Source organism: Pundamilia nyererei, unplaced genomic scaffold (assembly GCF_000239375.1).
Source record: "Pundamilia nyererei isolate P.nyererei 1_Seehausen unplaced genomic scaffold, PunNye1.0 scaffold00051, whole genome shotgun sequence".
NCBI lineage: Eukaryota > Metazoa > Chordata > Actinopteri > Cichliformes > Cichlidae > Pundamilia > Pundamilia nyererei.
The window spans coordinates 2,914,081-2,937,826 of NW_005187452.1; the positions used below are offsets into that span (position 1 = coordinate 2,914,081).

The 23,746-nt window shown below is 37.7% G+C and overlaps 2 protein-coding genes across 4 annotated transcripts in view; both read left to right on the plus strand.

Moving 5' to 3' along the window:
• Positions 1 to 3,971, plus strand: part of LOC102210915 (transmembrane protein C15orf27-like) — a 46,346-nt gene extending 42,375 nt beyond the window's left edge. Inside the window, exons 10-11 of the mRNA XM_005733365.2 lie at positions 2,175 to 2,237; positions 2,324 to 3,971. Coding sequence (XP_005733422.1) covers positions 2,175 to 2,237; positions 2,324 to 2,964 — 704 coding nt within the window. The 3' untranslated portion in view covers positions 2,965 to 3,971. The remainder of the gene's footprint in view (positions 1 to 2,174; positions 2,238 to 2,323) is intronic.
• A 12,074-nt stretch (positions 3,972 to 16,045) lies between these two features.
• On the plus strand, positions 16,046 to 20,624 carry isl2b (ISL LIM homeobox 2b). Of its 3 annotated transcripts, none has more exons than XM_013910898.1 (6): positions 16,046 to 16,178; positions 16,538 to 16,727; positions 17,122 to 17,384; positions 18,443 to 18,741; positions 19,433 to 19,600; positions 19,885 to 20,624. In XM_013910898.1, the coding sequence occupies exons 1-6, from the start codon at positions 16,121 to 16,123 to the stop codon at positions 19,999 to 20,001; spliced, it is 1,095 nt and encodes a 364-aa protein (XP_013766352.1). In that variant the 5' UTR covers positions 16,046 to 16,120; the 3' UTR covers positions 20,002 to 20,624. The 3 variants fall into 3 exon arrangements, with proteins under 3 accessions (XP_013766352.1, XP_005733423.1, XP_005733424.1); XM_005733366.1 differs by having other exon boundaries at positions 18,443 to 18,729; XM_005733367.1 differs by having other exon boundaries at positions 18,446 to 18,729.
• Positions 20,625 to 23,746: the final 3,122 nt, after the last annotated feature.

Sequence of the window (23,746 nt, forward strand, 5' to 3'; positions counted from 1 at the left end):
ACACATGCTGGAAAAACCTTTACTCAACTTTTCTTAAGTCAAAAACTTATAACGTTACAATGTATCACCAATTCAGTGTTTGCCTCCCAGGGTTACCATAAGGTTACAATAAGAGGCTGGCGAGCATTACAAACAAATTGATATCAGTGATGACATTAGATAAAAACTCATGGAATCACCTAATGTACTGGTATCCATTTTATAGAGACCACTAATGTCTTTCTTGAGCACAAAAAATGCACAAAATATCAGATATTCTGTTGTTGAGTCCAGATGACAGACTGACGCTTTTAAATTCTTCTTGTACTTCTTTCGGGTGTTCTGCTTTGGGGTCACTGGAGCAGCTCATCTGCTTCCATCTCAGTCTTTCCCTAGCATCCTCTTCTGTCACAACAACCCTCTGGATGTTCTCCGTCACTGCATCCTTGAATCTTCTCAGTGGTCTTCGACTGATCTTCGCCGTCCTTTGTCTGTTATATACACTTTATTTAGCCTTACCTCTCTGACTTTGTCTTTAATGCAATCAACCTAAGCTGTCCCTCTAATGACACTTTTAGTTAGCGTGGCTAAAAGGTCTCTATAGACAAGTGTTGGACACTAACTCTTCAGAAACATTGTGTTATAAAATCAAAAGTCATATGTTCCAAATCTAAAGTTATCTTAAATTTTTATATGTCACCATTAGTTTCCATAATTGTTCTGTTTCCCAGGATCTGTCCCAACTATTTCACCTGTGGTTTATTGCTTGGTGTGCTAAAATAATTTTATAGTTGTAGTTTGAACTAAAAGAACCTCGGCATGTCACCTCTCCTTTTCCACAGAGATGACGACTTGGTAACTTGACTGTCACAGAAAGAATTGGAGAGTCTTTATGTATGCTGGACTGCGCATTCTTTTTTCTTAAGACTCATGTGTTATTAATTGTGGAGTGATTGTCTCAGCCTTGTTTTAGTGAGTGCAATGCTTCCTCTCCAGGGGTGGCTCAGGGATTAATATTTTAGACTGAAAAATAAATGAAATTACCCATCAGAGTCTGCAGCATGTCCCGCGGGACAGGGGCTAGCACTCAGGGTACTCTGGGTTCGCACTCAGCCAGCGGACAGTGAGCTTAAGACCAATCAAGCGAACAGAAGAGCACAGCAGATCACAGTTATTCACCATGCACACTGAGGCAGGCTAGACTGGAGGGCTCAGAGCCTGAACAAAGAGCTCCTAGACTCTCTCACTCTCCCCCATTTCTCTAATCCCTGAAACCAACCCCACCCTGTCTCTGTCCCAGTTTATTCCTAGTACACTAAGGTTTGGCTAATGCACAAATGTAGCAGTGCGTGATCCAGGCCACTTGTCTATAAAGCACCTGTGGCCTGGGGCAGAAGTCATCTCTGTCAATATTCTGTTGTAAACATACAAGATATTTTCCATTTGGACTAGTTTGCACTATGAACATTGACATGGACCAAGGTTTGGACAAATAGGTGTGTAATCCAAACCCAGTGACTTACACATGATTATTAGGATGTGTCCGTTAAAGTATATTTAATCCTAATCTCACACTACTGTAAGATAATTATACTTTTGATTCCATTTTATATTCATAATAGTTAAAAAGTGTTTACAGTACTGTTAGTAACAACAGTAATTAGATTTGTTTAGTTTGTTTAGTTATCATGTCAACTATACATGAGAGGATACAAAACACTGTATGACAGGCAAGAAAAACTGGGCCTGGCATCTTTTAGCAAATAGATTATATATACTTGCCCTAACATATACTGGACGTATCCATGCCCCAGCATCCAATTGGTTGGTTTAGTGCTATGCAGAGGTTTGCAGACACACATGCACATGCTGTAGTTGTGATATACATTCACTGGCATTTCATTCGCCTGTTTGTGACATAGATTTAATAAGGTGTTGGAAACATTTCTCGGAAATGTTTTTCCGTAGGGATATGACAGCATCACATAGTTAACCATCCACGAATCTCCTGTTGCACAGCAAGCCAAAGAAACAAATAAAGAGGATGGTTAAAAAGTACGGATGAGTGGAAGTAAGAATGCAACCAGAAAAATTGATTCTGAAAAAAATATTCATGCATGTTTCAGTATTTTAATTTAGAAATCAGCTGAAACAAAAATAACTGTCATTGTTTTATTCTCTATTTTTTAACTCAGATCCAGTTGTACGTGATGACATGAACAACTACATCAGCCAATATTACAGTGAAGCAAGCAGCGGTAAGTGACAGTAGCAAATAAAAAAAGCCATATTTGTATGGATGTCTTTATCTGCATATACTTTTTCTAAACACGTGTCTGTCAAGATGCTGGGGCTTCTGGCTTAGGTGCGCGGGTCATCACAACAGCAGCCATTGACGTTCACCTACCCACCAGTACAAACGTCATCCAGTCAAATCCTATGCTTGCTATGGAGCGGGTGGGCAGCGCTGTAAGTGATGCCTCCACCAGCATATCACGGTCCAGTGGCAGCCTCACAGCCCGCCCCCACAGCCTGAGTAGCCATACTCCGGGTTCATCAATGACAGACTGCAGCAGCAGCGCAGCTCAGGACTTCAGTCTGAGCTACAGCTCCCATCGCTGCTGCCCCCCTTCCTTCTCAGGCCAGGACCCCTGCAAGGACCCCAGCATGGTGGTGCAGGAGCTACTCTCCTCCCTCTCTGAGGACTCCTGCCTTGCTCAAAAGGGCCTAGTAGTAGACCCTGTCAACCTCAAGCTTCCCAGTCCAACTGGCTCAGAAAATGCCAGCCCCGAACTGGACAACAGAATAAACATTTTCAATCGCAGGAACCAAGAGGAGAGACGGGGCCGGGGAAGGGGTTGTGTGCTGTTGCAGACCAAGCCACTGATCCACCTGCAGGGCAGCAGCACTGAGCCGTCACTGGAGGAGAAGTACCGGCTACTGGGACCAGCTGACTCACCTCTAGGGCATATGTCTGATACATAAGCAAGCGTTATTTACACAGGAACAGAAGCTTTTACTCTTTTTATTTTTTACTGCCATCCCATTTGGCATATATCTGAACTTTTGTGACAGATCAAACCTCATGAGAGGGACCACACAAGATTTGAAAATTGGATTCCTCTGTTACTGAGTAAATCGAGACTTAGCCAATTCAGAGCAAGCTCAAGCCTTAGCTTCTAGCTAACAGCGATGCTCCTTGAGTTGTTGTTTTCAGCTGTCATTAGTAGAAATTAAAAATGATCATTTTTAGGCCCTTTGGCATCCTGTCTAACCTCCCCTGTTTCTCCTTAATAGATTTTTGAAATCCAAAAAACCCCAGATATAGCACAACAAAGACAATACCACCCTATCAAAGGGGCATCTAATGTGTTTTTGGACACATTCTTCATCAGGAATTCTCACTTTGAATAGGTCCTAAATGCACTGAACTTTACGTGAATTAAAACCAGCAAAGGGCCATTCAAGCCTATACTGAACAAAAACATAAATGCTGAGCAGTGTTGCCATCTTAGACACTGCTCTTGAGAATTTCAAGCAGTAAAAGGAGTGTTTTCTATTGCTTTTTGTTGTTGTTCTGTTTCTTTTCAGTTTTATTTTCAAGTTTAAACATTAATTATGCTGTTCTTTGTTTAAACAGCCACAGGGTAAATACTGTAAGACTGGCTAAACTATTGAAAAGCCAATTTTCTACCTTTGCCTTTTTGTCACCTGTTTGATTTAAAGACCATGGACCATCATCAAAATTTATTAAATAGCAGTTTTGTTTTCAGAAGTTGTTAGTAGGGTATATTTGTGTGGTTGAAATGAAACGGTAACTGACTGAGCTCTTCACATGGAACTAGACTGGAGTGCTTGTAGCATGAACCTTTAAAAGAAATGTGCCATAAACGGTGAGCAAATTCTTTGCACTTTAATGTTTACAGACACTTTTGTAAACTTCATATGGAGGAAGTCATTGCCAAATGAAGGTGTTGTCAATTGAATGAAAATAGCAAAAAATAAAAGATAGTATTTCTTTAACTGCTCTTAGATCACTGACTCTTGTGAATTTATGATGTTAAATGATTGAAAGGTGTACCAAAGATACTTCACCAGGATAAAACATAATTGAACTGTGTGATTACTCTTATCAAAGATGTTCTTTTCACACGCTTCTTGCTGCACACGCCACTGTCACGTTGTTTCATTAGCGTCAGCTTCTTATTTGCATATGATTTTGAAAAATTTTAATTATTTAAGGTTATTAACATTGGACCTGTCACAACAACCACTAATTGGTGAAGTCACTGTAAGTGTGTCGTGAGAGGAGACATCCCCCCTAATTACCCTCCCGTATCATTAATTCAGAAGATAAACTGCTGTTACATTTTGTTGCTTGTCAAATGTTTACAAGTATCCAGAGAATGTTTTAATTGTTAATAACAATTATGGTTGTAGTTACGCTATCGACACAAGTTTTCAGAGTTCAGTATTTAATTTGCAAAACGGACTTTGAGGATTGGTATTACTATTCTTTTTAAATTAATTCATAAATGAGACCGTATCTATCTATTACACATTACAATATATTATTACAATAATAAGATAATAAGGTTAATATCAGTTTTAATTTCTAAGAAATCTCGATCTTTCTCTCTTTTTGAAGAGCAAAGAATACAGAGTAACAAACCACAGACTAGTCTCATGGACATAGATGGTAGAAAAGTGTTCATCTTAGACCAAATAAGTGTCGATGTAGTGAGTAGGGCGCATTCAAAATGTGAAATTTAGAAATAAATAGAATAACTTTATTGTCTTAAAGCTGGAATCATTAATTCAGAAGATAAACTATCGAACTATTTGAAAGCTATATGTAGCTATAAGTAACTATAACTGTAACTATAAGTAACAAAGAAGTTACTTTATACATTTCTTAAGTTCATATATATATTTTAAAAAAGCTATTTTGCAATAGTTGCTCCATGTAGCCTTAACTGTTTCAATTTCTTAAATAAGACTCACACATTAAATAATCATGGATACATTGTACCTAAACAATAAACAATACAGAGCTGCACAATTCAAGCATTGTCACTTGAGAAAAAAAATGGCATGAATTGAGCTTAGTAAGAAAAAAATGTCTGGAAAAAAAAAAGCTTCAGCAGCCAACTGTGTTTTTTTTTAAACAGCTGACATGTAATGTGATAACCTGAATCTGCAACTTATTAGACATTACCAGACTCATCACATCAGTCTACTTCACAAAAACAACAATGCCTATCGCATGCCGGGGAACAAGTAAATAAATAATGATCCGCTTGGCTCCTGACACACACAAAAGAATCCAGTTGAATATGGGTGCCAAACCCTGGTTTGGCCTCTATCTGATACAGCTGCCTTTGTGTTAATGTCTCAAGTGGAGGTACTCTGCCTCTAACCTAAACTCCTTCCAGCTCAACCAGCCATGTAAAAGAAGCGATAACTCATATGGTTCAATTTCCAACTCAACCCTGAACAGCACTGTCCAGTGATGAAACTAAAGTATTAGTATAGGCATCCATGAGAAAGTACATTTACCTAGTTAATTAGACTGTCTGTAAGTGTCCCATCACTTTCAGAAGACATCCTAAGAAGTAAATTGCTTTTGGGATCTCTCCAATGAAACCACTGGGTAGGTCTTGTCACACTCACAGGAGGTACATTTACAGTGACCATTAGACACTTAATAATTGAAATGTTTTAATAATGGCACAGAGGGAGTCCCTTTAGCTGCATTAACATTACATGATCATTGTTTTCATTCTCGTTAACAAAGGAAAACCAATGGATTAGATTTGCATTATTGAGCCCTTTGGTACTGTAAGACTAAGGAGCATATATCTGTGTTTCTTCTTTCCTTTAATATGCAAGTTCCTAATCTATAGTAACATTAAGGCTCCTATTACTAAAATATAAACTAAAATAATAACTAAACAAATTCTGTAAATGATAGACCAAGAACTTTGAACAGTCACTGCAGATTTTCATGTGTATTAATGGAATTGTCTGTGGACCCTTGAGATCAAGAGGACCCCACCTCTGAAAGTTTGAAAGTCATTGTGGAAAAGATAAGCTATTTGTTTTAGAAAATCAAAAAACAGCTTTATTACTATTTTATTAGCTAATGTATCTTTAGCTAAAAGAAAGCTGCTATACAACAGAAAGAGCGTACTTTGTAGCAGAATATATCTTTTTAAATAATGTCTAACTTAAGGTGTCTTTGTCATCCTGGTTCTACCATGATCAGAGTATGAAGTGCATGATCACATCAGCCAATCACATGGGAGCAGATCAGTTTATTTAGGCATGTATTGTAGACATTGTGAACATCCTGCTTAACTTTTAACAGGTAAAGACCTTAAAGAGTTACTAGAGTCTTTAGATAAAAACTGACTCCGTATTAGATATTTGCTAGGCAACACAGTTGCTTAAAGTTTTAAAGCAACTGTTAGTTATCAAGGTATTTGCATTCATTTTAAAGGTCAATAATGCCAGTGTTTATGACTTCAGAAGGACAGCGAAGCAAAGTAAATCCAAAATATGACGGAAATTGGGCTGAATCTTATTCTGGACTGTTGCGGATTCTTGAGGTATGCTTGCTCTATGTTCACTGTAAAATTTGGGTTAAAATAAATCTTTTGAGATAAGTAATAATAATATTAACTAATAACTGGTAGTTCACATGAAATCTAAAATAATCTGGACTGGTTGTGTTCTTATCTATGGCTAAACTTTAGCGTACTAATAAAGTTATCATTCAAGCTTAGCTTACTTAAAAACAAATCAAACTTCATAGTATTAAATAAGGATATAGGTTTTATAACCTACACTGAGCCACAGGGATGTCTGAAAATTTTGGCTTAACTTCTGGAGAATCTTGTCATTCATCTTTATTCATAATTTGTACAGTATTTCTCTACAGACACATTTCTTTTTTCTTTTTTTACTTCTGCCTTCTTACTTTTTTTGACACCCTAGTTACCAGCATCTAACAGTGCACTTGACTAAAACGGGGTTTGTTGGTGGTGATGCAAGAGCAGGGAATCCTGCCGTGTGCTGCCTGCTTTATAACAAAAAAGTTAAAAATAGGTTACATTTCATGACTTCTTATAAAGGCTCAAATTAATTGCAGTTATGTTTAAAAAGCGTTAGTCTGCCATTTAGAAGATGTGCACCACTGGAGCACTGCCTCTGATGTAAAATGAACTGGAATATGAAGAATGTTTACACCATTAAAACCAACAGGTATACAGGAAAAAAAGTGTTCTTTCGAGGGACCTTACTGATGCAACTCCAAAGAGCTCTTGCTTGTCAATGTGACTTTTTATAAAGTGCATGTAAGAGATTTTGAATACGGTCCTGTGACACAGAACAGCTGGGTATATATATTAAATAGAGTAAAGCTCATTGAGAACAAATAGATGTGGGGAACACAGCTGCTGTGGCCTGACAGATTGAGAACACATCTCACACAGGACACTCCTTCAAGAGGCTCTGATGTAGGAGAAAAATACAAATAAATTATAAATCATTCTTTAAAAAGCTTCTCAGGTTTTCTTTTTGAAACATACTTCTTAAGTGCACAGGATCCAGAGGTTTGCCTGGTGGAAAAAATCCACTCGGGAGACTGTTGTCATGGCTACAGAAGATTTTTTTTCTCTGCATTTACATAAAACAGTTTCTTGTGGTACCCTCCCCTCAGATTCTTCCTTTGCTTCTTTGGGTAAAAGTGGGTCAACAGCAGAAAGAAAGAGAACTCGAAACAAGACCCTGTGAGTGACTAAGCTCAATCACTTCAGTTCTCTGGAGGAATAATATCAATTATTAAACCTGTTTGTAGTAAAGTATGAAGATAAATAAAGTCAGAAACTACGTTTGCCTGAGTCTGATTTTGCAAAGTTTTTGTAATTTTTTTGTAAACTTTACAAATTTTGTAAAATTATTAAAATTCTTTGGCTTTTTTTTCACTTATTTTCGAAAAAAAAACAACCCCCCAACAAAACAACAAAATATTGTGCATTGCTCCTTCATATGTTAACGTAATCAAAAGAAGTTGTACACTATCATGTGAAAATCACAAGGGCGCTACTCACTTAGCCCTTTGGGATAAGGAACATCAGCTTGTGCTCCAAGAACCTCAATAATTGTATTCAGCAATCCAGCATGTAAGAAGACAGCTATGCTTGACTGGATACATAAAGAATAAATTAGCAAACATTTTTTTAAAGGAAAACTTTTGGGAAATGGTTTTTCTGCAGTTAACATATTTTTAAAAATCCTGTTGAAGTACATTTACATATTCAGCATTCTACTTTTGCAACAAATGCACAATCAGTCTAAACACACATTTACACACATGGTTTTAGGAGATGTGAGCACACTCAGTGAAAATGTTAACTGCAAACTGCAAACTTTATAAAATGAATAAAAAACACAAGTTTTGTCAACTGCAAAGCCTATACTGTGTTTCCTACAATATGAATATGTAATAATAATACTGTAGGTACAAATATGGGTTAAAATAACATGCAAATTACACTCAGTGTACAGAAGGTCAACTAAAAATTCAAAAAATAAAAATAAATTCTATTCTCTCCTTAAAATGTTTCAGAACAAGAAGCAGGGTTTCTATCAGATTGACCCGATCGTTCATTTTTGTACTAATTACTTATTTGTTCAGAATGAGCAGAAAAGTAATTCACCAATAAATCATTCAGTTGTTTTCTTAATGATTTTTCTTCCCTTAAAAGTCTAGATAGTCTTTAATTTTTCAACTGCGCATGAGTGACTCGATATTTTGCTGTATCTCTGGACACTAGTGCAGTCACTGACATCCTGACTTCAGTAGCCTTTAATTTGGCCTTACTTTGTAGCCTCAGCTAAATCACAATCACTGTCCCGACTAGAGCTCAGGGTGTCTGCCAGCGCGTGCTGGGGGCCCTGCAGCATTTCCATCTGGCCTCTGGGGAGTCGCACATCAATTGCTCTCAGCTAAATGCACTCACATATGAATATTTTAGTACAATTTAATGTTTCAGCTACAGCCCCAGAGGAGCAGAGCATCAATTTGTGAACACAGTTCTCCTGGAGTTAAAAGCCAGGCCGGATAATACAGTATGAAAGGCGCTGTCAATCTAGAGGGCCTTTTTTCACTTGAGAAAAAAACAAACAAAAAAAAGCCCCAAGAAAAGCAGACCCTTTGCCTTCAGTATCCAACTGGAAACAAACAGCTTTTTCAGGAGAAAAAATGACTGAGGCAGCAGTCGGCAGGTTTTTGGTTCACCAGAGTCACCAGTAGTTTTGCCAGGTCAGTCAGTTTTCCCAGAGCTCTGACTGTCTGCCATTTAGTTTCGCCATGCTCATAAACATACACGCACTCTCCCACACACACCATGTGCACACACACACACACACACACTCACACAGCTGGTGGAGGCAGCAGGTCAGGGAATCTTGCACCTGCTGTCCTGTTAATAAAATACCCCAAAGTGATGCTGAAACCTCTTCCTTCACACAGAAAAGCTCCCCTCAGGTGTAAGGACATGAGTGCTTTACAAAACCGGGAAATCCTGACACAGCTAAGATTATCAGCTGGTCTGTAAGCAGACTAGAGCAACTGACTAAAGCTTGGACACACTCAACATTCAGACATAATGAGTTGTCTTAAATGGGTGAAAAATCATGATTCATTTCTCTCTTTTTTTTTGTTAGGAAAAAAAAATAGAAAAATGTCTATTTCAAAGCCCCCATCACAGTGTGAGTGTGGTAAAAAATAAACACATGGAGATCACAATAAAAACGACTTACTTTCTGCCACCACTCCAAAACTCATTTCAGTTAGGTCCATAAATTTTTGGACAATTTCCCAATTTTTGTAAATTTAAGAGTGCAGAATTTCAGCTTTATAGCCAGCTGTTAACTTGTTATTTCATGACAATAGAAGCAGATAGAAGATGTGACGTTGATTCCAAGTGTGGCTGCTTTTCACTGGAACTCTCAATATGAGAGCCAAAGACCAAAATAAACCCATCAGAGAAGTAAAAAAAGAAAATGAATCAACATTCTTAAAAAGAACGAATGTGCCGGCCAGCTCAGCTACACCAAAAAACCAGACAACTAAACATAGTGAAGAACAACAAGTTCACAACATCTAACCAAGTCAAACACACAGTCAGGCAGCAGGTATATCAAAGTCTACAATCAAGACAGCACTTTACAAATGAAAACATAATAAGTGTTTACAACAAGAGAAAAGTATGGAGAAAGAGAGAAACAGCTTGTGATCAGAACATGGTGGAGGCATCAGGATGTAGTGGAACCGCGCCAGCATTGTTAAAAAGATGATGTGACTACTGATAGAAGTGATAATGATAGAAGTACCATTTATTCTGAAGAGTACAGCACTCAGATTCGATTAGATGCTGCAAATGGTCACAGTCTAAATTGGCCACCTGATTTCAGCCCCAACAAAGAATGTGTTTCATCCTTTTCAGTTACTGAAGACCAAATTAAGAGCCAAAAAACCTCAAATTAAAGCTGAAAGACTGCATTTCAGTTGCACATCGATCTAAAATCTATTGTGATGGTGTACAGAGGCAAAAAATAAAAAAGATTTTATTGTCCAAAAACCTTATGAATCCATCTGTACTAAAACTAGACAAAATGCAGATACAATGCTACAGTAAACTTAACAAAATTACTTAATCAATAAACAATTAGTAAAATGAATTTGTTAATAGTAAAACATAAACAGAAATCAAATCAAATCAAATCAAATCAAAATCAAATCAAATCACTTTTATTGTCACATCACATGTGCAGGTACATTGGTACAGCACATGTGAGTGAAATTCTTGTGTGCGAGCTTCACAAGCAACATAAAACTGGACATTAGAAGTATATACATGATGTGATTCATTGTGGTGAGGCCCTCACACTAACTGATGGTCTTGTTTTGACTGGTCCGAACAAAGATATTTCTTTGCTCATTTAAGTGACATCCTGTTGGTAAAGTCACTGATAAGCGATAACAAGATGCCTGCTCTGTGCTGATGAGAGCAGCTGATAAGAAAAATACAAGATGTGCATTTGTAAAATAAAACAGGCGGCTGACAGTTACACTAATAAGGTAATAATGGTGCAGGTTTTTCAGTCCAACAATGCAGAGCTGCCCTGAGGCACCAATCAAAAATTAATACTAATTATCACGTGAATACTGCATTAACTCTGAAGAATGATGAATTATAAATCTGCAACATGGTTACCCTCTCAGAACGACCTCACTTGCATAAAGGAAGTGTTTTTGTGCTCTTTTTTTTTTTCTAGCACAGGCATTTTTGAGGACATATAACACTGAAAAACACACAACAATAAAACAATGTTATGTATTGAAATAATTACAGTGACTTCAGAAGATTTTGATCAGATCTTAGAATCTGGATGTTTGAATGAATTTTTTTTTTTGCGGAAATATTTAAATGAGCATGTCAAAACAAAAAATCTTATGCAGGGGTAAAATGTGTTACACTAATAGTAGAAGTCTTGGTTATTATGTATCAGTTATGTATATTTTTATTTGAATAAACGGGTGTATTTAAATCAGATAAAAGTAATCTTCAATTAAAAGTGAATTTTAAGTGATTATTAAAAATATTCCAGTTCATGATTTTTGTGTTTGGTTTTTATAAAAAAATTTTTTAAAATGACACTGCATAAAAAAATGCATTGAGTCATTGGTTTGAGACAGATAAACAGTGTGTCCATTACAATTTTCGGCTTATGGCAAATCTGCACATCACTGGGGAGAAAGACAGCAGTTATGTCACAAGACACATGCAGCGAAAAAGACACACACAGCCATACACAAAGGAATGCACACACATCACAAAACCTCACATTTGCATATACAAAAAATTAGCATAACATCCAAAATTCAGTTCATTCACCAGGTCACACAGTAGTATGATGTTATCTCTGCTGTTCAGCCCCTTAATTAATGTGAAAATATAAATGTAAACTGACTTGAGGTGAGAGATTTTTTGCCCTCTGAGACTGTATATATTAAAACTTCATTTACTTTTTGAATACATACCAAGCTTCATTTAAACCAGCAATGACAGGCAATTCATGAGCAAATCACACATGTACACACTGTGGCCTGGCAAATACGACAGACATGATGAATAAACAAAAAAACATGTTCTCAGTTGTTCTAACTTTTCATGAACAAGTCCAACATGTCCAAAATGAAAAATGCTTTTGGAAAAATGACACATATCTTTTTAATTATAACAATGTGTGTCGATATGAAAGAAAAAAAGATGCTCCAGCAGAGATATACAAACTGGCACAATGTCAACTGAATCCAGCTTGTGGAGGGTTTGAACGGATGGGCGTTGTAAATAACTTATAGGTCTGACAATGGAGGCAAAGTGCCATCGAACCCAAAACATTCAAGAGCAAACGAGTCACTGTGAAAAGTTCAGTAATGCGGAGCGGGAATGCCCAACTGAATTCCAAACAAGAACATTTGGCTCTTGCCAAAGTTTAAGTGGATGAGTTCAGTCACACATATATATTTCATGAGGTTAATGGGCCCCATCAAACAGTGATTAGAGATTCTTCTGGGAGGCTTTTATTCCAGAGTGACAACTAGGTTGGCTGGGCCAGATCAAGTCAGTAACAGGTCACAAACAATGTTGCTGTGTGTGATATTTCCTGACACTGCAGACTGAATATATAAATAAAACACACGCAACCCTTGACCCCACAGTATTAGCCACACAGTGACGGTACCTGATACTTTTTATTCAGAGTTTTATTCTTTAGACTACACATTCTGGCTAAAACACTGCCCAAAAAAAGTTGAATGATTAAGAGCACCAAACGTAATGGATATTTCTACAGAATCGACCAGGCCTTGTCAATTCTTTATTAATATTATGATATATTTCCATGATATCGCTTTATAATTCTTCCTCAGGAGGAAAGGTAGCAATGACAGAGACATAAATTTCCTTCATTTTATTTATAGTACTTAACTTTTAGCCTAGCACAAACCTGATCAGGATACACGGCCCTGACAAACGTTTCTTGAGATTTGAACTCAATTAGATCTGAAATAGTTCAACAGCCAGGTGAGTAGACACTCGGGGGAGGATTAAAAAGGAAGTTCTCGGCTGTAAAGAGAACCATAACATTTTAGGCTTACAAAGCCATCAAAGATCTTCAGTGACCATGACTGAGCCCATGAAAGTTAAAGTAATGGTTATAATGAGCCCACTTAAGGTTGGGCGAAAAGGTCATGTGAAAGCATACACCATTCTGTCTGGTTTCAAAAATATCAGCAACAACTTTCTTTATTATTTAAACCCCTTCTGAAATGGTAAAAACAGTGGCTTGAATATCATACTGCTTTCTGAAATATATTTTATATTTAATGCAACCTAAAGTGACCGATGCTGGTGAATCAGACATATTGAATCAGTCACACACAACATATTGTTTTAATACTAAACAGACTAAAGCCTAGTCTAGAAATAAAGATCAATATGAGTTGAATTGGAATACCTATGATGTAGTCTAATGCAACCTAATTCAATTGAAATACCATTAGATCTGCAAGCTGACAGTTCTATTGAACAATCACAAGTTACAAAATTAGGTCACTGATCTAAAAGAAAGACATTTTATATGCACGAGAACATTGCGATGAAAAATCCAATATGCATAATAAAATATATATCTGGACATCTGGCTCTTTCATGTCTATCCAAGCACTTCACTATATAAATGTATCAATATTATAATATTATAAAAGAGAATACGCTATAGAGTGAGCCTGGGTTTACCAGATAAGACGTTATTGTATGATTCCTTGTGTGCATTCTTATTACTTGGAATATTAAGGCAAAAATAAAAGCGAAAGTAAAGTAAACAAGAAAAAAGTGCTTTAAAAAGAAAAATCTCTTTGGCGCTAAACAGCTAACCATGTTTCTTGTTGATATTAAGTAAAAGATACAATGTTTAATATTAGGCATTGCACATAGACTGTATAATAGGAAGTGGCTTACATGTGACTTAACGTACTCAAGAAAGTGGATTTCATTTTTCTAAAGCAGAACAGCAGAGAGATATTGACCATTAGCATACATAATTATATGTATGCTAATGGTAAAAAAAATCACAATTTTTTACCATTAGCATTTTTGCTTATAAATGTAGATTTCATTTAATAAAATTCAATCCTCTCTAGAAAACTAAACACCATCAAAACCTACATGTATTTCTCAAAGCTACACTTTATAAATCAGCTACTTCTGCTAATTTTGGTAATTTTGAGTGGTAAACACTGGATTACTCTGGTGATTAGGCATGACAGCCCTCTTCCCACCTCGCTGATATCACCACTGGCAGCAGTGCACTTTGATTTGCTTTTTATGAGTTAAAATCTCAAAGAATCTGCTGTAACTCTTTACAGAACTTTGGACACATTTTTTTACCCTTAGCATGAACCAGAGTTGAAGGATATTATCAACACTTATTTGGGAGCCCTTCTGTCAGTTGTTGTGTTTGTTAAACCCGTGCAAACGAGAGAATATAGAGGAGGAAGATGCAGAAAAATATCTAGAGTTGAAAATAAACTGACAAAGAGAAACAAAAATATCAACAGAAACATCACAAGATAACATTCAACAATTATTATTGCCTAAGGAGAAACTCAGACGTCCAAATCGAGAACAAAAAGCTTCTAATTGTTTGGTTTAACTAATTCTATGGAACATATAGAAAAAGACAGAGAGAGAGGGGAGAGAGAAAAAATTGAGTGTTTTGCAATTATTTCAATATTTATTTCTTATCAAATTTTTGCATATGGACTTGACCCTGACAGAGTGTGGAAATGACTGTCACAATGGTTCCGAATGCAACTGCTGAGCCGACAATTTTCATTTTCCCATGCAGAGATCCTTTTAATATAATTAAACTGGGAAAAGTGACCTTACATGTAAAAATCAACATCTCGGACTGTTGAGAATGCTTTCATTAGTTGTTTCCATCTACTCACAAAGACCAGTAAACTTTAATTGTATGATTAATCAAAGTAGACCTGTGGAAATTCATAGATCTGTAGTTCTCTTTAGTTAGCTTTAGTTTTCTTGTAGATTGACTAACTGATTTATTTGATGCCAGTCCTAATTGCTATGCTCAGCCCCACGCTCAATTCTGCCCTTTAACACGCAGTTCTGGTTTTCCTCCAGTAGGTGGCCTTGTTCTCATAGATGAGCAGACCGAACAGAGCAGAAGACTGACTGTGCTCAGAAACGCTGAATTTATTTATAAAAGTACTTATAACTGAACTAATGTCTTATTTTGGGTTCAAAGACACTTAAAAGAAGATATGGGCAGTAATATGCACGGACTTTTCTTCCAGGCTTGCAAATGTGATATGGAAGAAAGCAGCAACATATTTTGCCATGGCAGATTTAGTTTGCTCTATCTGATATTTAAGATAGTTTATTTGATTAATCAATAATTCATTGGAAGCAATATGGAAATGCTGCACCTCTTGAATCTATGCAGTACAGCTGAACCGAGCTGAACACTGACGAGTAATTCCCAAGGTGCTCTAAATAATATCATCTTTAATAATCAGGCTCATTTCATTGAGTAAAGAAGGATTTTAATCTTAAGAGTAGTTTTAGTAAAAACATAAGGATCATTTAGATGTTTTTTTTTAATGGTAAATGATTCAACAGGATTTTGATGATGAACATATTTTTCTTACCAACACGAGTCAAAATGATTCGTTGCCTTTATACGGTTTTATTTTATCTTTGTTAAAAAACAAACAAAATATGAACATCTGAACTCCGACGCTTTTGTCAGTCATACACATCAACGAGATTTATTTATTATTTGCCAGAATGGAGGAGAGGTGCGGTGGAGCGATTGGAGAGTCCGATGTTGACGTAATGACGTCAGAAGAACAGCGCGTGGGACCCTGCAGCCTCTTCGGCCCCCCTCCAGTCCGGAGAGACACAAGTTATCAGGGAGGCAGGCGAAGGGGCAGTTCATCTTCTTACATCTTTTCCTCGTCTACAATCCCCTCTACCCGTCCTGTATGGTGGATATTATTTTCAGCTCTTCTTTCTTGGGTGATATGGGGGATCATTCCAAAAGTAAGTAAGCCAAGCTGTTCGGTCAAGTTTTAAGTGGCAGATTTTGTTTTCGTCGCTGTGGCTACATGATATATTGGGCAGTGCGCCGATTATTTCACTTATTTTCTCAGTAATACTAAAGTAATTTGTGTGGCTGTGTGTTTCAGGTGAGATTGTGATAAACGAAACGATTCCGTATTTTGCTTTTTGAGTACTGGCTAAAGTCCCCAGCTGTTACATAACAGCAAGTGTTGTCAAGTCTGCAAAACAGAGAAGTTACTTTAAAAAAAACCCTCACAGTGAAACATTATAGGAATAAATGGTGCAGCTGTTTGTCGTGTTTCTTTCGGATGCATTTTCAGTCTGTGGACTCTTTGCAGAGAAGCCAGGATTCGCGATGTGTGTAGGATGTGGAAGTCAGATCCATGACCAGTACATACTGAGAGTCTCTCCCGATCTGGAGTGGCACGCAGCCTGTCTAAAGTGTGCGGAGTGCAGCCAGTACTTGGATGAGACCTGTACTTGTTTCGTCCGGGACGGCAAAACCTACTGCAAAAGAGATTATGTAAGGTAGGATTAAAAAAAATCCCCTAATTATCGAGTGATATTAGTCGGTATAAATTTAATGTTGGATGTATTTAGGCTATTGATTACAATTTCTATTATGAAAAAAGTGAGTGAACTGTGGACACAAAATAAAATCTAAATCACAAGAACACCTCTGTAACATACATCCTAAATGCGCAATTTATTATAAAATTTTGCACTAACGAAAAACATATCTAGGCCTACACACTGCTTTAACATGTTATCAATGAAAATATATGATATGATGCCTTAAACGCTTAAAAGAGCTAAAACTTACATCTTTGACTGAACACCCCAAAGTTTGTGTGTGTGTGTGTGTTGTTATTTACATTTCCCGCAGATTTTTAATGCTATTCAATGAATCTATTCTTGCCAGGCTGTTTGGAATTAAATGCGCAAAATGCAACCTGGGGTTCAGCAGCAGCGATTTGGTGATGAGAGCTCGGGATAACGTGTACCACATCGAGTGTTTTCGGTGCTCCGTGTGCAGCAGGCAACTGCTGCCGGGAGACGAGTTTTCTCTCCGGGAAGAGGAGCTGCTGTGCCGGGCAGACCACAGCCTGCTGCTGGAGAGGAGCTCCGCAGGAAGCCCCGTCAGTCCCGGACACATCCACTCCAACAGACCGCTGCACCTGGCAGGTCAGTTATTATTATTATTATTATTATTATTATTATTATTATTATTATTATTATTATTATTATTATTGTTGTTGTTCTTGTTGGCCCTGTGCATTTATTGAAACTATATCCTAAAAACGCTCTTTTATAAAAACTTGTAAATTATAAGAGTTTATGTACAAATTATCAATAAAATCCTTGTAAAATGGTCAAGGTTTATTCTTATTATTCTTATTATTTAAAACTTCTTCCGCTCCTCAGCATGCAAGTAATTTGTTGTGATTGGACTGTGTGTGTGTGTGTGTGTTTGTGTGCGTCAGCTGTGTGCTGCGACCTTTCTTAGGGCTAATTTCATAATTGATCTCGTTAGGAGTAACCTGCTCTGTTGCCATTATCTGAATAATCTGGTATTTGAGTCGGCAGTGACAGTGTGTGCGTGTGTGTACGTGTGTTCGCAGAGATCCTGAGGGCGTTTGACCACAGAAAGAAAATAAAGTAAACGTGAGAATTATGCTCACAACTTCCTGATTAGTAAAACAGAACAGGTTTGTACACGTCAGTAAAACACAGGTCTCTAGCTGTGCCATCGCTGCTCCTTTTTCACATTTAATAAAAATGTTCCCTTTTATGGCGACAGCGATTCACGACGTGAGTTCAGCCGGAAAGTGCAGCCTTGAAAAACTGTTATTAATTGTAACAAATCGATTTTTACGCTTATTGTGCGTTATTTTATTACACTGCGAGAGACTGTAGAAATCATAATTGTTTTTCTTATCTTCAGATAAAAATTAAAGCAGCGGGCATTTCTGGCAATATTGATTTAAACAGCAGTTTACTGGAACGTGGTTTAAAAACGTTGCAGAGTTTTTTTTTCTTGTCTTAGTTTAATTCACGTCAGGCTGATGAATATGGCTGGTTTTTCCTGCATAATGCAAATCCATCTAAAGTGATTTAGAAGGCGAAAGTGCACAGATTGAGACGAATGGGCTGCAGAGTAATTGTATCAAAACATTAATGTTTCCTGTACAAGACCTTCTTAGTGTGTCACAGTCACTGACAGACCCTTTCTCCGTCCTCAGCAGATCCTGTAACGGTGCGGCAGGCTCCGCATCGGAACCACGTCCACAAGCAGTCGGAGAAGACAACGCGGGTCAGGACGGTGCTGAACGAGAAACAGCTCCACACGTTGCGGACCTGCTACAACGCCAACCCGAGGCCGGACGCGCTGATGAAGGAGCAGCTGGTGGAAATGACTGGCCTGAGCCCAAGGGTGATCCGGGTCTGGTTCCAGAACAAGCGCTGCAAAGACAAAAAGAAATCTATCCTCATGAAGCAGCTCCAGCAGCAGCAGCAGAGCGATAAGACTGTAAGCATCTTCGTAAGTTTGACCGCTTAATTACTATCTTCAATCGTTCTTTCATTTAAAGCCATGACCTGAATGTGAACTCGGTTATTTGTTTGATGCTGCCATACATCTTTGTGACATACAAGTTCTCCTGCAAAGTTGCAAACAGATGCAACTCCCACGAAAATAACCTGATAGCTTGTGAATTTTTTCTTTTTGTTTGCTTTGTGAATTTTTATTTTTCCATTAGTAGAAGCTAATCCTTTGCGTTTAACCTTTTGTAAACTTGTGATTCGACTTACCTTTACTTAGAGTGAGGCCCAGTGCACCCTTGCAGTGCTATGCTGTATTCAAACTTTATGTCAATGAATAATAAATCACCTACTTTGACTTCAGCTGCCTGCCATAAAAGATAAAAAGGGTTCTCTGTATACAAGCTTTCTCTGTATTAGATCAGTTTTTCAGTCTTTTTTCCGCCCCTAAAAAAACTTCAATAAAAACCCCGTCCTTTATTTATTATTTATTATTATTTATTATTATTTATTTTCCTCCCACAAATATTGCACTCATCACAAGTGGTCCATGAAGATGAGCATGTGCAGGGTTTATAGGGGTCAGAAGGATAAACAGAAGTTCTCTGGACACCACAGTTGTTGACAAATTCTTCCTTGCAGAAAAGAGACACATCGTTCTTATTCTGTGTGTTTTTGTAAAATATTCTCAGAGCCTGCAGGGCCTCACGGGGACGCCACTTGTGGCTGGGAGTCCAATTCGACACGAGGGGAACGTGCAGGGAAACCCAGTGGAGGTTCAGACCTACCAGCCTCCGTGGAAAGCTTTGAGTGAATTCGCCCTGCAGAGCGACCTGGATCAGCCGGCTTTTCAACAACTGGTGTGTGTGTTCAGGACAGACTGAATGTGACATGATTTATACAGGCTGCTGGTGCACTGCATGTGCACGAAAACAACAGCCAGTAAATTCTGTAGCATGCGGTCAAATACAGATATGCAACACATGCACGCACTCACATGCAAAGTAATTATATTGGGCCACGTGTGCGTCGTGTGCTTTGCAAAAGTAAAGCTGGACTTTCACACTTTCACACTTGCAAAAAACAAAAACTAAAAAAAAAAGGTACTAAAGCAGTATTCTGGTACGTTGTTTTCTGCTCTCAGGTGTCTTTCTCTGAATCGGGATCTCTCGGGAACTCCTCGGGCAGCGACGTGACTTCTTTGTCTTCTCAGTTACCGGACACCCCGAACAGTATGGTACCCAGCCCGGTGGAGACGTGAAACGGGGCCATCCAGACCTAATGGTCATCCCTCCTGCAAGGACAGTTGCAGCATGATCCCGGTCCCTTGCATGTGACCAACTCATCACATCGCCCGAATTTTCAGTGGAGAAAGCATTTTTTTCCTGACACGCAGAAGTCGGAACCAAGAGAGCACCAATTGACTCCGACTTTTCTTTTTCTTTCTTTTTTTCCGGAGTTTTCATTGACAAAAAACTAAGCAGAACAATTGTTGCATGACTTGATACGGAGAACGAAGATGTACAGAATACCTCCCGATGGATATATTACAACAAACCAACCGTCAGAAACAAATTGGAAACATTTCCACGGTGATCCAGATGGACATCTTGCAATTTAATGTGATCATAATGTGTCTTGTTTTTTTTCAACATGAGAATTTTTGATACATTCATTTCGTTGTCGAGTCCAGTTGACGTTTTGTCTTAAGGTCAGAGCATGATAATCTGCAAAGTATTCGTGTTGTAAAATATTTTATCTTAAGGGCAAGAAACAGGTTGTTTGAGCTTCTCGAACAAAAAGTAAATTATTGTTATATTATTTATTGTTAGGAAAGCGATTCGCTAAGGGATTATTAACTGAGAAAAAAATAAAAACACTGAATACATAAAGTGTCTTCGTGACCAGTCATTGTACAGGCGCATTATTATTTCACATGTGCATTTATAAAGCAATGCAATTTAATATATTTAAAAAAAAAAACGCTTTAAAATTAGTAACTACTGCCCATCTGCCACTTTATGGACCTAATTAAGATTTTCAGGCGATTTTATTGTGATAAAAATAAATTCAGTCCAGTCCCAAATACAGGGAACAGATTTTCACTCTTCCTGACAGCGTGTAATTTCTGATTAAAAAAACACAGCAACAAATTACCTACAAATTTCATTCTAGGGCGTGTTTCGTATTTTAAAAGCATTAATTTCTGCTACGCTGAATATGTTGTTTGTCCTGTTCAACCTAAGTGAAGCTGGCTCTGTGGTCTTATCACCCCCCTCCATCTTGCGGTGTATTCCCCTTCGGTTATATGGCAGGAATCGGCCAGTGGTCATTTACTATCTCGGGGGCAAAAATCTGCTGTAAATTCTGCTCAGTCCAGTTACTCTAGTTGAGTCACAAGCCGGTCTAGACAGCGCGCAGGGATCGGCGACCTCTTATCTAGTCCTGGCATCACCTGCAAACGATACACTGACTGAAGCCACAACAAACTAAACACCCCCCACCTTTGACACACTCAAACCCTCAGCAAAGCCCCTCGTAACTGAGGGGAACTGAGAGCAGCTCGTAAAGGGTCACTTCTCCTCTTCGGTTTATTTTCCTTTACTAAATTGCGTTATTGCACTCGGGTCAGCCGAGATGACAGCTCTGACTAAATGGACTGGCATATCTTGCACTGTGTAACAAACCACACACAAACCAAAGTCATCATTTATGTGAAATCTGTGGATAAAGCATTTTAAGATGTACGTAGGAATTTACTCACTTTAATTTTTTTTGTTAGGTATTTAGTCTATTACATTTGCTCTAAAGAATTTCTCACTCAATGCACTTTTGGTTCTGTGGAATCTAAAACAAAAGGGAAGATACAAGAGTGAAAAGCGTCTTCAGTGCCAACAACAGACTTAATGGTTTCGGATACTTCTCTTAATCGATTTCTATCGGAAATAACTAGAAACATTTTTGAGCATCGTTTCCTTTCTTTTAGACTCAATATAGTGATTTATTTTTCGTATTTACACCGGGCGCCTTTTCACCAAAACAAATGTTTGCAGTTTTTGTTTTTCGTGCTCTGTCAGTGTCTTAATTGTGAAGCTGAATGACAAAGGGCAGATAATAGATTTGTAATCGAGCTATTTCAAATAAGATAGGCAAACAATGCGAGCTGATTAGGATAACATAGATAAGCGAGGAATAACAATGGCGTTTACAGGCAAGAATGCCAGGCCTATTAACTCTCCCTCCCAGAAAATCATTAAGGGACGTTTTCCTATAATGTATGGACGCTGTTGCAATTTCTATTATTATTTTAAAACAATAATAATAATAAAAATAATAAAATCAAATCGAGCCACATTTGTTAAAATAACACAAGCTCAGGCTTTATTTGTGGAGTTACATCATCGATTCTGCTTAAAGTGAAAAATAATTCCTTTTTTGCTTAGATGCTCTACAAGTCTATTTTAAAATCCGGACATGCAAATGTAACTGAAAAAGAGAGAACTTTCACTGAATTAGAAAAGGGCGAACTCTTCAATAACCTTTAAACGCGCAATTACACTCGACAAAAATCATTTGACTCAGGCGTTCGGGTGTGAAGTTTATTTTCCATCTTATGTTTTCAGTTCTTATGCGATCCCGCGCTGCCAATACAGATCAGAGATCAGACCCTCTGACATCTATACAATGAGCTTAAGTAGCCCAGCTGCTGGGAGTACGATCTTCTATCACATCTATCAGTGGGCGTTTCCTCCCAGTGTGTTAAATAAGAACCAAAATAAACACCGCTGATCCCTGCTCAGTAGACGCACTAACACACACGCACCTAAGGCTACTTTGTCTGCAGCTCTCACTCTTTTCCATACAGACTTAATTTTAATGGAGACATTGTATAGGCTTTGTTGTATCCCGGTTCGTTGCATTAAAGCTATGACAGATACCCTGTTAAATCTATACCTCCCAACTTTGACCCAGAACCACCGACACCCGATTAACTTCTAGCAGAGCTGATAACGAGTCTGCGCGTGTCATGTTGCCACAGTGCAACTAGATGCTGTTGGAGGGAGTGACACGATGTCATTAATGATTAAGAGGAGGAGTCCATTTAAAGGTGTGATGTAATTCTCTAATTGGTGGAGGGGTGGGCGTAATTAGATCAGGAGGGAAGTAGCAGTGCCGCCCTCCTCACGACGCATCTTTCACGAGTGGCTCACTTATTTATTTATTTGATTTTTCTTTTTCGACAAGTTTTTGTTCTGTTTTCTAGAGAAAAACAAGAAATGCACAAGGAAATAACAATGCCTCGTTTTGGATTTCCACATCCAGTTTTGCATTCGTTTCTCCGCCCCCCCCCCCCCAAACAACAACTGTAGCTAATATTCAAAATGGCACTCTATATGATTTAATAGAACGGGTCAGATATTTATGGACCTTCATCACTTTATAATTATTATTTATTCTTATTAATGATCCTTAATTGCTGTTAAATTTTAACGTTTTCTAGGTATTGCTACGGCACTATTTTATCTTGAGCTCTTTAGGCCCCAATGAAGTAATTTCCTCATGAAATTGCTGCTTTCTTTCTTACTTTTTCTTGCTTGGTAATTTTTAGTAATAATCTACAGTAATCCTGCACTGAACACGAACACATTCATAATACACATTCGCGTTCATCAAACGTAGCAGTTTGCCGTTTACTAAATGTGATATTACATCTGATAAAGTTAAAATAATAATACAGAAAAATAAAGACACTCCGAACTCGTTTTTCCTTTTCTTTTTTTTTCCTTTTGATGAATTTTAGGTAATCAGTGGTTAAAGTGAAGCTATCCAACTATTTAGGCACATAGACAAAAAAAATGGGACACAGAGTAAAGAGATTAATGTACTTTGTGTCGATTTGACTTGCATAAGTAATTTTAAAAAATGTAGAACTGTCATATTATGTGAACCACCCACTTAATCTAACAGCCTTGCCATTGGTAGACCACAAATTATTATTATTATTA